The 12,177-nt window shown below is 45.8% G+C and overlaps 1 protein-coding gene across 2 annotated transcripts; it reads left to right on the top strand.

Annotated features, from left to right (window-relative positions):
* The first annotated feature begins 1,731 nt into the window (after positions 1–1,731).
* CLDN11 (claudin 11) lies at positions 1,732–11,805 on the top strand. 2 transcript variants are annotated; one of them, XM_027685859.1, is made up of 4 exons: positions 1,732–2,189; positions 4,926–5,090; positions 10,635–10,799; positions 11,296–11,805. In XM_027685859.1, exons 1-4 carry the CDS (start codon positions 1,964–1,966, stop codon positions 11,328–11,330), a joined length of 591 nt encoding a protein of 196 aa, XP_027541660.1. In that variant the 5' UTR covers positions 1,732–1,963; the 3' UTR covers positions 11,331–11,805. The 2 variants fall into 2 exon arrangements, with proteins under 2 accessions (XP_027541660.1, XP_027541659.1); XM_027685858.1 differs by having other exon boundaries at positions 1,734–2,189; positions 10,635–10,911.
* The last annotated feature ends 372 nt before the right edge of the window (positions 11,806–12,177 follow it).

Raw genomic sequence — 12,177 nt, 5'->3', positions numbered from 1 at the left:
TAAATACATTTGTGAAGGAAAACATGGAGTTAAGAAGGTTTTGTGGTTAAGGAAGATGTAACTGTAGGAGACTGAATTACAGAAAGATGTGTTTGCAACCTGCAAATTAATACCTTGCAGCATTTTTAAAATACTTTTATTGTGCATTAGGATGCACCTGCACTATCACTGTGTAAAAGGCCTCTAACCTCAGCCTTGGGATGAAATTTGTAATCTCATCTCCTTCCAAATTCAGGAGGTGACGCGTGATCCGTCCAAAGCAAATGTGCAGTCCAAGAAGTGGAACAACACTAGTTTCACTCAAGAGAAGACAACTTTATCTACTGAATAATAGATAAGCAGGGATATTGTTTGGGGAAAGATTAAATCTATCCAGAATTGAACCCTAGGCAACATAAAAATGGTGGTTGGATGTAAGAACAGCATGCTCCACCTGAAGTGGATGCAGTGGAAGAATAAGTTATGTAGGCAGATGGAATAGCAACAGGAAAGTCAATTTTTCACAAAAATACCATAAACCAGATATCACAAAAAAACAAGGAGTAACCAACAACATAAAACAAAAGTGAAAACAACTATTAAATTTCTTTTTATTATAAAAGTTTCTCTTTAAAGATAATTTTCAGCTATTTATGTAGTAACTCCAATGTGCAGATGAAGCTTTGTGACAAAACTGTGCCCTCAATGTCCTTGAATTTTGAATCTAAAGAACAGGTGACAGATGAAGTTTAGGATGCTCTTGTTCATGTTTTTCACTTTACTTGCTAAAAAATGGGAAAAAATACCATTGGATGAAAGAGGATGAAGAGCAGGATATATTTAATTCCCGACACCTTAATCGCAGAGTGGAGCTTCCAGTATTTCTCACTAACAGTTCTAGGAATGAATCAAACCCATTGTAGTGTCATTTTTTTGCCTCTTTTCCCTCCCCGTGCACCACAGACAGCTCTCCACTAGTGGTCTCTCCAGGCACGTGGCATCTGCCGAGATCCAAACCTTCCCCTGGCAAACCCAGCAGCTCTGGAGGAGGATGCACAGTAAGGAAATGTCCTTAGGAGTGTGTTGGCACGCGATAACTCATTTATGTGTTGTGAAAATACAAAGCAACGCTAGGAAAATATCCTGCCTGCCTGCTTTTCCTGATGCAGAACGAGCTGCAAAGTTTCCCTTCTTTTGTCATTTTGAAGTGGGCTGTTCCTGTTCTATCAAATACACTAAAATTCATATAATAAATTCATTCAGACTAAAAGTCTGAGTTAAAATCTGCTCATTCTATTTTGAGCATTCAAAAGTGGAAATAAGATGCTGTTAAAATACACATGTTTAAGACTCGGTAACTGTTAGTTAATACTTCTGAAAACCCAGGTGCAGCAGAGAATGCAGTGATGGGTCTTTTATATTTTTACAATTACTGAAAACACCAGAAAAGACCCTTTACTGCAGCCATGCTGATGGCTTTGGTGAGATGATCAGTTCTACCTCTCCAGTAACTCTGTCCACCACGTTTCTTCCCTCATCATTCCACGAGGAGGTACCAGTGTGACCATTTGTCTTCAGCTCACAAACGCTGCCTTAATTTTTCTCCGTTGATGTTGAATTTTGAATAGTCAGGCTGTTTGCATTTGAATAAACCCCTCTGGTTTGTTTTTCAAGCACGGCTGGGTGTGATTGTGCATCTCCTCCTCTCCACACCCTCCTTCCCCTCGGACGCTCTGGATGAACTGGCAGAAGTTGGGGCTCCCCGCTCGCTCCTCCCATGTGTTGTGGGGCTGGAGGCAGCTCTGACCCCTCCCAGGGAGGGAGCTGGGCAGAGGCAGCCGAGTTTTTTCAGCAGAGCCTGATCAGGGACCTCATCCTGCCAAACCACATCCCTCCTGCTCCCAGCAGCCAGGATCTCGCCGGGCGGCTTCGCTGAACCCCTGCGGGCACTGTCCTGTCCAGCTCGCCCCACCAAGGGACAGAGATGGTGGCCACCTGCCTGCACCTGGCTGGATTTGTCTGCAGTTTTATAGGGTGGATCGGGGTGGTTGTGGCGACGGCCACGAACGACTGGGTGGTGACCTGCGGCTACACCATCACCACCTGCAGGAAGATGGATGAGCTGGGATCCAAGGGGCTGTGGGCAGACTGTGTCATGGCAACAGGTCTCTATCACTGCAAGCCCCTCGTGGACATCCTCATACTGCCAGGTACGTGTGTCCCATCCTCCCCTTCCCACCCAGAGTGAGGGATGAAGCCTTGCCCAGAGCAGCGCAGGTCCTGCTGCCAGAGGAGCTGGTGGTGAAGCTCCTTCAGCTTCATCAGCACAGGAGACAGTCCATTAAATACCCTAAAGAATGTGAATGATGGCTCTTAACAGGATTCCGATTGATTTATACCTGGTTTTAATCATACCCAGGTATCGTGTTATCTGTGGCTACGAAAATCCAGTTAATGTTTAATCATTGCTCTGAGAAAAAGCTCACTGTTCCTCTCATATCTTGTCTCTAGATTGCACTGCAGAACATACAGAGCACACTGAGGTGTAATAGAGTATTTCAAGAGGATGGTGAACTATTACAAATGTTAAGGCTCGATTCCTTAAAGTGATTTGGAGCATAATGAATCTTTCAGCATCTATTATTAATGCTCTCATGGCTTTTAATCTTTCGGAAGATCATCATTAGTCTTGATGGTCTTGTGCTTCCCCCAGGTTCTAAGGCAAGACAGAACTTTTACACAGCAAACAGATGTAACTATATTTAACTTGTCTTGATGTTTTTTAATGATATAGCAATTTTCACCTAGTTTATTACAAAGCAAAAATTAAGCCTGGTGTTTAATTAGTTTTAATGCATCTTTTGAGCTAATTAAACCTACCAAAGTCTAGTGAGGTCTGGTCCCTGTAAGTTTAGTTTGTGATCTTGCCCATTTCGATCACTGTTAACCCTGAAGTGCTTCATTCTCCTGTGCTTTAAATTGCAATTCCTATATCACGTCAGAGGTGCCTCTACCAAAGCTGACAGGGTAGACATTACTATTCCTCGTCGTTTTCTTTCATGTTTCTTGATTTATTTGTTTAAACTGATGTGAAAATTATTTTACCAGAGGTAAAAGGGACTATTCCTGACTTTCTCTCTGTTACAGAGCTTGGTCTGTCTCACACAGTGCTCAGCAATATTGAGTCTCTCGGATTCACTCCTATTCTCCCTTTCTCTCTGTGTGTGTATACTTTTATTTTAGAGGGCTTGCCTTTCTTATTACTCCTGTTGTTAAATCTGATCCAGCAGAGAAGTCAGTGTCTGTCCCAAAGAAATGCTATTGAATGCAACTTAATAAATAGGTAAATGGGTCTTGCATCAGCAGAGAGCAAGGCTTCCCTCCAGCAGAAACAAATTACAAACCAAGATGTTTCTGCTTGTAGCCTGTTTGATACCCATAGCTTGCCATGAGAGGGAAATTTATCCTGGTGTACCCAAGAGTCTTTCATGGTCTGAATCAAGTCTTTAAAATAAATTGTTGGTATTCTTGTTGAATTGGAATTGATTGCACAGAAACCTCCCTGGGCACTGCCATCACCTTTGTTTAGGGTCTTGTTTTACGCCCTGAATTCCCCAGGCAACTTTTTTTATTAAGTTTCCTCTTGAAAAAAAATCAAGCAAATATTCGATATACAGAGAGTCTGCACTTCCAGGAACAGTAAATCCTCATTCCTGGTGTCATACCCGTGTGTCAGTGGGACATGCTTGAGGCTCCGTGTGCTGGTGTTGTTTGAGGCATCATGAAACCCTGTGTCTGTATCTGGCAGCTTTGTTATTGAGAGGGTACGAGGAGCCATCACACCCACTGAGACTGTCTCGGGAGCTGGGGGAGGTCACCAGATACTGGGGCAAATCTAACACTGGTTCTTTTTCTTTTGCATGCAAGTAATGACCTGCTTTAATGTATTTATAAGTAAATTTTATATAGTTTATATACATTGTATATAAAATAGATAAAATTTATATATACAGTCTATGTATAAATATTTTTAAAATCATATATTAGGATACATAGACCCTCCCAGAGTGGCAGAAATGCCACAGTCCTGCCCAGCACACCCACAGCCCCTGGTTTCCTACTGTTTCTTGCTGCCTTGTGTGCAGGGACAGGTAGGAGAGGGGTGGGAGATGATGAAAAGCCAGGAGATCCTGTGATGTCTGTAGGAACCCAAAGGAATAACCTGGCCCTCAGTTACAGCAACTCAGGCAGCTCTGTAAAGTACAGTCACTTCTCCCTAAGGAAGGGCTGTGCCAGTGGTCAGCTCGAGCCATGGATCTCCTCTGAAACCCCACAACCAGGCTGAGCTCCTGGGGGGAAGCACTGGGATGTGGTTGAGGAATGTCCCTCCTCCTCCTCCTCCTCCTCCTCCTCCCAGGTCAACAGTGCTCAGCACCTCAGGGCAGCTCCTCGTAGTATTTCACAGACCTGAGAGTTTCAGTAGAGGGTCTTCCACTGTTCAGCCCTCTGAATGATGGAAGATTCTTTAAAACTTTGAATGCCTGTATTTAATCTTGAAGACTTCAAATTCTTGTTATTTAATCAAAGCTCTTGCTATGAAAAGCTATAGGAAAACTCCTTCCTAGCCATTTCTTCTACTTTCCCTTCCCATATTTTCCAGCTCTGTGATTTCTCAGTGTCTTGCTGGGAAGAGCTTGTGTTTTTCAGGCAGTGCTATTTGTTTGCTGGAAAATTCTGAGCCTGCACATCCCGTACTTGTGCACTGCCCACTGCCCTGCGGCCTCACTGCCTCACGCCTGGCGCAGGTTTAATGTTTACACGAGGGATGATCCCATCTCCCATACTCCATGCAAGTCTCGGGATCTAATCAAACAGGAGCCTTTGTCCGAAGGTCTCCTTCTCTTGTGCCGAATAACCCAAATCCTCTTTCCTTGCCTTGCCAACAGGGTATGTCCAAGCGTGTCGAGCGCTGATGATCGCCGCCTCCGTCCTGGGCCTTCCCGCCATATTCCTGCTGATAACGGTCCTGCCCTGCATCCGGATGGGCCACGAGCCTGGAGCAGCCAAGTACCGGCGGTCCCAGCTGGGAGGGATCCTCATCATCCTCCTGGGTAAGGCGCCTGCTGCGTGTGGAGGGCTGGAGCTCTTCCCCTGCTCCAGGACGGCGCGATGTGGGCTGGCTGAGCGTGTCCACCTGGAAGGGTGTTTGTCCAGGCTGGGCTGACTCCGGAGCTCTCCAGCATCCCTGCAGTCTGGGGGGTGGACAAAAGGCACAGACAGGAGTGGGGGGACAAAGACAGGAGGCAGGGAGTGAAGCAGGGCGAGGGAGGAGGGATGGGAATCCCACTGTCTCCGTCCTGTGAGCCCTCAGGCGTGGCCTGCAGGCACTGGTTTTGCTGGTTCACTGTGGAAGCCACGTTATTTTTGGAAAAAGGTCTAAACTACCAAGCTGCTTCCAGGGAATGGATGACCTCCAAATTTTCACAAGGTGAAATAAATGGAGGTGTGTGGGAAGGGAAAGCCCCTACTGAGCGAGGGCTGGTCCTGTGGAAACAGCAGGGGAAGGAGCATGGACATGGGAAGAGGGCTGGTGTGTCCCCTGTGTCTCCCAACCCCCTCTGACTGGCCTAGCCCTTGGCCTCCAAGTTGCCCTGGGAATTTCTTCCCGTCCTCAGCGCTTGTGGAGGAGATTGTTTTGAGCAGCACAGACTGTGGAGCTCATTGTCCCCCATGCAACACCTGCATGTTCTTGAAGCCTCGTCATCTCAGCAACAGCCTGCGGTGCCTTGTTTTCACCCGTCTGTGCGGCAGAGGAGGAGGGGGGAGGGAAAGTGGCCTCTTTGTGTGGCTCTGCTGGTCGCTGGCAGCCAGCACTGACATCATGCCCGTCTTCTTTCTTCTTCTTCTCCTTATTTTTTTTCAAGTGGGCACTGAATATAGCTGCACACTCAGAAGGGCTGTCCCCTGGGTGCTCCTTCCATGCAAGTGATCCCTACTCTGGCCTCCTGTGGTTAGTACAAGTCCATACATCCCAATATAAGGGATTGAGTCCAAGGGGCCCTATTAGTATCTGTAGGGTTTAGGGGCACATTATCCTGGTTGGAAGTCCTAAAATCAGCTTTATAGGGCCTGTTTAGAACATCCTAATCATAAAGAGCCACATTAGAGAGCTGTTGGAATGTGATTTTCATCCCTGTCCCAAAACCTTGAGTCAGCAAAATGAAAGAATAAGTGGGGTTATTTTCTGCCTGTGAGTGAAACTTCAGTACTGGAGGAGTCTGCCCAGGATGAGGAGGCCCAGCAGAGCTGCACTTTGTCACAAAAGCCAGGAGTTTCTGGTTCCAGTCAAGAAGAACCATGCTGCAGGTCAGCCCTGCTTGTATGGCTGCAGACATGGAGGCAGGAGGATTGTCCCTAAAAATCCCAAAGGGCAATGGGATGACAGGACCTGAACACATGTGGCAAATTGCAGTGATAGTATTGGATAATGCTGCATTAGAACAAGTGAAACCCCATATGCTGCAGTATCACACCAGGATTTGGGTCTGCTGTGCCACTATCCTGTCCTGGTCGTGCTGTGGTGGGACATCAGGGAGGAGAATAGAGGTGAGGGGATGATGGAGAGTTGTGGTGCTCCATAAGCCAGGCTCCCCTCTGCCTCTGAACATGGTTTTCCCACTAGGTAGATCCTGTGAGGAAAGGAAATGTTTTTTTAAGAAAAAAACAAAGCAACCCACATTTACTTTTATAAAGCCCAAGTTTTCCCGGGCTGATCAACAAGACAGTCCCTTTGGAAAGAAGAATAATGTACAGAGCTTTGGACTTTGACATTGTTTAAGTTGATGAATGATCTGTTACTTGCAAAACGAGGTGTTACCATTCCAGAGCATTTAACAAGCACGGATCAGGCCTTGAGAGATATAATACCGACTTAAAATCCATTATATTCTAGAAGTAACATGCCCTGGACTGTTCTTATTTCCCCCTGGCCACTGAACTCTCACTTGTGGTTTCCAGAACCTCACAGGCTCCAGACTTTTCATCTTAGGAGAGAGCAACTCTCAGAGCTCTGGCTAAAATAAAACAACCTCCAAAACACTCCTTAACACAGCAGAAATAGGGAGTGGGAATGCAATCAGGGGAACTGGACCCATGGCAAACTTAACTTGCTTGGGGAAGGGATGGCAGTTTGTCACTGACATTTATTGCAAGGGAAAATAGGGGTTGAAACACAGCATGGAGCAAAAAAAAAAAATTATATATATAAGAAGTTGAAAACTTGCCAGGAAAACAATGGGCTCAGATATTCCATTGATTTTTCTGTCCACTGATAATCGCAGGCTGCAGAGTGCAACCTGTGTGCACGCCCTCCTATCCTGCTGCTGATGTGTTTATGGCTTGGCTTGATCCTATCTGACTGAGAGAATTGATTTATAGTTGAAAACAGCCGTCAGCAGAGGTTTGCTCTGAGCTGGCATGAAAACATTTCATACGCTGGTGTTGATGGAAAAACCCTGGCCCAGCCCGTGTTGTTGATACTAATCTGGGGTCCCCTTGCTGGTAACCAAAGGGGTATCTTCCTAATGGAGGAGAGAGACTGAGACACTGGAAAACACAGTGAAATATATGTCAGTTAGTGGGAATTGCTACTACAAAATGACCTATCAGCTATTGTGTACTAAACAATGGATGTTAATGAGCTTTTCTGGACACTGCCTGAGTTTTACTTGTAAAACCATAGGTATCAAGAGAAAAAGATTACCTTGAGCATAGAACAAAAAACTGTGGATATCTATTATTTCAACCAAATGCTTTGAAAGAGAAATCTGTGTGACTTTGAGTCAGCAACTCAGAGAGGTTAAATTTAGCTGTGAAAGAAAAGTATTCTTTATTCTGCAGAAAGCCTTTAACTTACTGTTAAGGAATTTGGCAGGGACTCACTGTCCCTTGAGTTAGAGCAATCCTGCTCCCTCTCCCCCAGCTCCCCAAGTACCCTCTGTGCTTCTTGTTTCTGTGCACTTCCATCTGACTCAAATATTCCTGTAACGTAGAATATTAAGAGTTTCAGCTCAGCAGACTGAGCTACTGCAAGTTCACAGTCAAAAAAGGACTTGGAAATGCTGGGATCTGGGATGTCTCCCTGTGGATTCAGAGCAATCTGATGGAGCAAGGACATTCATGCCATGCAGAGCTGAGATGTTTTAGGTAGAGGCAGTGGCTTTTACAGGATTGCCTGCTCCAGGTGAAAAAAGCAGGCAAGCTTTCCATACCTGTGTGCTCCAAAACATGCCTGTTTTTTCAACTAACCTGGTTGTTCTAATAGAAAATATTCCTTCTGTTTGCCGAAGGAATTCCCTTTCTCCCAGGCTATATTGGCTACAGCATCTCTGCTGTCTGAAGACTTTCTTATTTAGAGAGAGGCAAAGGGTCTCTCAACATTAGCACAAGAGAAGGGATAATAACTTCCATCTGCACTCCTTTTCCACGTAGGCAGCTGTTTTAGAACTTGAAATTTTCCCTAAAATGCCTTTTCCAATCCCTTTGGGTTCCTTGTCAAATCACCTGGGTTTTTTCAGCCTTTCCCTGTGATACAACTAGACCAACATTTGAGTCTATGGAGAGGTGTTGCAGTTGCTGACTGTCCTTTTCCCATCTCCTTGGAGGATTTACAGCCCAATCTCATCTGTGCAGAGCGATGAAACCCAGTCCTGTTCCAGGGCATCCCTCTTGCTCAGCAACGGGGTCACTGGTGACTGATGGCAGCTGGTGGCCTCCAAAGGCAGAGAGGTCAAAGGGACCCATGCAAAATCCTTGGCTTGTGTTTCACAGCTTTCTGGTATTGTCAGCACTAAAATAAGGTGGTTTCACATGTAGTGGAGCCACACACACAAGAGATGCCATTGTGTGAGCATCCCTGAGAGCTCCTCTCACCCCAGTGCAAGTGTTTTCCTTGCTCCTGTGTTGTGGGGGAGGGTCTGGATAGATAAGGCTCTTATAGTCTATAGACAAAAATATATATATTTATATATATTTACTGCTGACAGAAAAAAGAAAAGATGATTGTGTTTTTTCGGACAACAAAGCAGCTTTGTTTCCAGAGCCCATTAGAATGCTTTGTGGATTCCCAACTGATACATTTTTGTTTTAAAGCGCTGGAAGCTCATGGGCTGTTTGCAGGACTGCTCCACACGCGGGAGAAACGCTCTTTCCCCTCCCTGCCTTCTCCAAAAATTCCTTCCAAAGCTGCGGGGCCCTTGCTTTGAGGAGGCCCAAAATTATTACTGGCTTTATTAGCATCCTTCAAATGTTCTTCTCTCTTCCATAAGAAAATATTTTCTCTCACAATAACTGCAGCTTTGGGGATGGGTTTTCTGCTGTACTGGCCAGGAGCTACGGTTTGTTCTCTGCTTTAACTAAACAATTTTATTTTTAATCTCACCCCTTTCTTTTTCCCTCTTGCAACCTTAACTTTCTGACACTGCCTCCAGATACCTTTTAACACGGTCGGTGGAAATCTGTAACACTGCCACGGACCTGTTATTGTTTTGCTCTCATTCTCTGATAGCCACAAGGATGGAGTCCTGCACAGCTTGTCCCGGAGGCAAGTAAATATTGACACATTAATTCTTCTCAGATGTACAGGCCATCAAGGAGTATTGTTTTAGGACCTGCTCCTGGGAGGTGATTAACACCATCAACTCCTGTTGCCCTCGGTGCATGTGGGGACTCTGTGGGGATTGTCTCCCTCACATGTCACCTCACAGCACTGCTGCACCAGCATTCCTGCTTTCTGTGGGAAAAAAACTATGCAATTTCAAGTAAAATGCAAATCCTATGGTCATCTTCTGACCCGTTGTACGCTCTAGGCAGACTCCTGTTTAGACCCTCCACGTCCCACTTCTACTCCACTCAGTAAGTTTCTGGACAGCCTTGCCAGGTTTGACCCCATCACTTGATAGAAATTTTCCATAGGGAAGCAGAATCTGCTTTCCAGAGTTGTGAGACATTTCCTTCTCCATAAAAAAATCCTGATAATGCCGAACTGTTGCTCATTTTGTCTCTGCCCATTTTCTGCTTGTATTTCATAAGGCCCTACTCTACCTTTCTGGGATATTTTGGTGACATTTGTGTGACCATTCAGTAGAGCCACTGCAATGATGTGGATTGACATGGGCTGAGGACACAGCACATGGGTCCATGCAAGAAATAGTGATTTAAATCAGGTGATTCTGGGCCACTGATTTTACTCTCTCACTAATACATACAGTTTTTGTGCTCTTGCTTCATATTTAACCTATTCCTAATTCTGCAGCTCTCCAGAGTATCAGTTGCAGGGATGACTCTCATTCTTCCCCCTTAAAGATAATTTTAGGGAACAAATCTGTTTCCCTTCTCATAAACATATCAGGTTGTGTCAGGCAGCAGTTGTTTTTTCTTCTTGTTTGCTGGTGCCTGAGAGAGACGGCTGTTCTCTCTCACTCCCTCTCTCATGAGGCCTCTGGCTCGGAGACCTCTCGCAGGGATGGGCTTCATCTCTGTTCCCTGTCCTACTGAGCCTTCCTTCCCTTTTGGCGTGCTGTGTCCCGTGGCGGGGTTCCATGCTGGAGTCCCCTCCAGTCTGGAACCCTGACTCTTTCCTCCCCCTCTCTCCCCAGCCATGTGCGGTGTCGTCGCGACGATCTGGTTCCCGGTGTGCGCCCACCGCGAGACCACCATCATGAGCTTCGGCTACTCCCTGTACACGGGCTGGATCGGCTCTGCCCTCTGCCTCTTCGGTGGCTGCGTCATCGTCTGCTGCTCGGGAGATGCCCAGACGTTCGGTGAGAACCGCTTCTACTACGGCTCGGGGTCCAGCTCCCCCACCCACGCCAAGAGCGCGCACGTGTAACCGCCCCGGGGACGCCCCACGGCTGCCGTCGGATGCTTTGGCTGGTGGGTTTGTGTGCCCTGGGTTTGCTTCTACTGACACGCACGGCTGTCAGGCTCCCAGGGGGAGATTTAGAAAAAGCAGCACAAATGTCTGGTAGTTTGAAGCATTATTCCCCCCCAATCTGTTCCCCCCTTCTCTAGAAAGACAGCTCCAGCCAGCCCTCCCCAGTTTGTCCTGACCGCCTGCCCCGTCTTCTTGCAGCCAGGATGACTCAGATGGTTTGGGGTTGTCATGTGGGTTTTAGGGTTTTTAGTTTATTTTCTAGCTCCCCTGGTTATAGGAGAGTTTAAAGCAATAAAACAGAAATGAGAGAGACACTTTCCCATTGTTAGAAGGACTCTGACAGCTTCTCCCCCCACCTCACTGTTTCCTTTCCCCTGCTCAAGGTCTCGGCTCTGGCACAGTTGGGGAGAGAGGATAGGGAGGAAGGCTGTCCTCTCCCACCGGGCGAATGTTTCTCTTTTGGAACAAGAGGAGGGGACTTTTCTGCCTTTCTCTGTAAATACTTTTGTATGAGTTTCATCATTTTAGTAACAGTATTTCCCCCACCCCCACAGTCATCAGTATGAAGGAAACCGAACCCAAAGGTCCTAATGACGCGGTAGATAACAGTGCCTTTTCAAATAGTTATAAATGACTCTGGGGGCTCTTATCCCCACTCTCTGGTTCAGTTTCTTATCTTTCTTTTGTACAGATCAATTACTAAAAATGTATTTTTACATTTTTTTAAACTCCTCGCTTTCCTCCTCTAAGTTTGTGTTCTGTATTGCCTCGTTAAAGCACCACATTTTAACATGCAGTATAATGTACCTGTTACAATACAATTCTGGTGAGTACTGATGATGCCTTTGTACTTTCAGTGAAATACTGTACAATAAATAACAGAGTACCTGCAACCTCTGACTTCATTTTTTTCCTTCCTTCCTGTGTGTTTCCATAGCTAGTTTTTTCCATGACAGGAGTTTCCCAATGATTTTGAAGATTTTTTTTTTTTGGTAGCAGTTCAGGATGAAAAATTCTGCTCTGCTGTGGCATTAAGTGGGGAATATTTAAAATATGAGTAATCTTCCTGCATGGAACTGACCATTATCTTATTCATTGGCTCTTTCGATGTTCCCAGTAGCAACTTGTACAAGTAGTACCCACTTGTGGGATTCTTTATTATGAATAAGACTTAGAAACTCCCCGAGGTGGTGGAGATGCACCCCCAGCACTGTAAAGTTGAGACCTCGTGTTGCTGGAAGTGCTCTCAACTAAAAGAAGAGTCT

Source organism: Neopelma chrysocephalum, unplaced genomic scaffold (assembly GCF_003984885.1).
Source record: "Neopelma chrysocephalum unplaced genomic scaffold, ASM398488v2 Primary Assembly neopelma1_69, whole genome shotgun sequence".
Taxonomy (NCBI): domain Eukaryota; kingdom Metazoa; phylum Chordata; class Aves; order Passeriformes; family Pipridae; genus Neopelma; species Neopelma chrysocephalum.
This window is presented reverse-complemented; position numbering and strand designations above follow the sequence as displayed.

Excerpts from the sequence above, each read along its gene's own strand:
- CLDN11 (XM_027685858.1), top strand. The coding sequence starts at position 1,964 with ATGGTGGCCACCTGCCTGCACCTGGCTGGATTTGTCTGCAGTTTTATA. Across the intron at positions 2,190-4,925 it reads GGACATCCTCATACTGCCAG|GGTATGTCCAAGCGTGTCGA; the intron begins GTACGTGTGTCC and ends CCTTGCCAACAG. Across the intron at positions 5,091-10,634 it reads GATCCTCATCATCCTCCTGG|CCATGTGCGGTGTCGTCGCG; the intron begins GTAAGGCGCCTG and ends CTCTCTCCCCAG.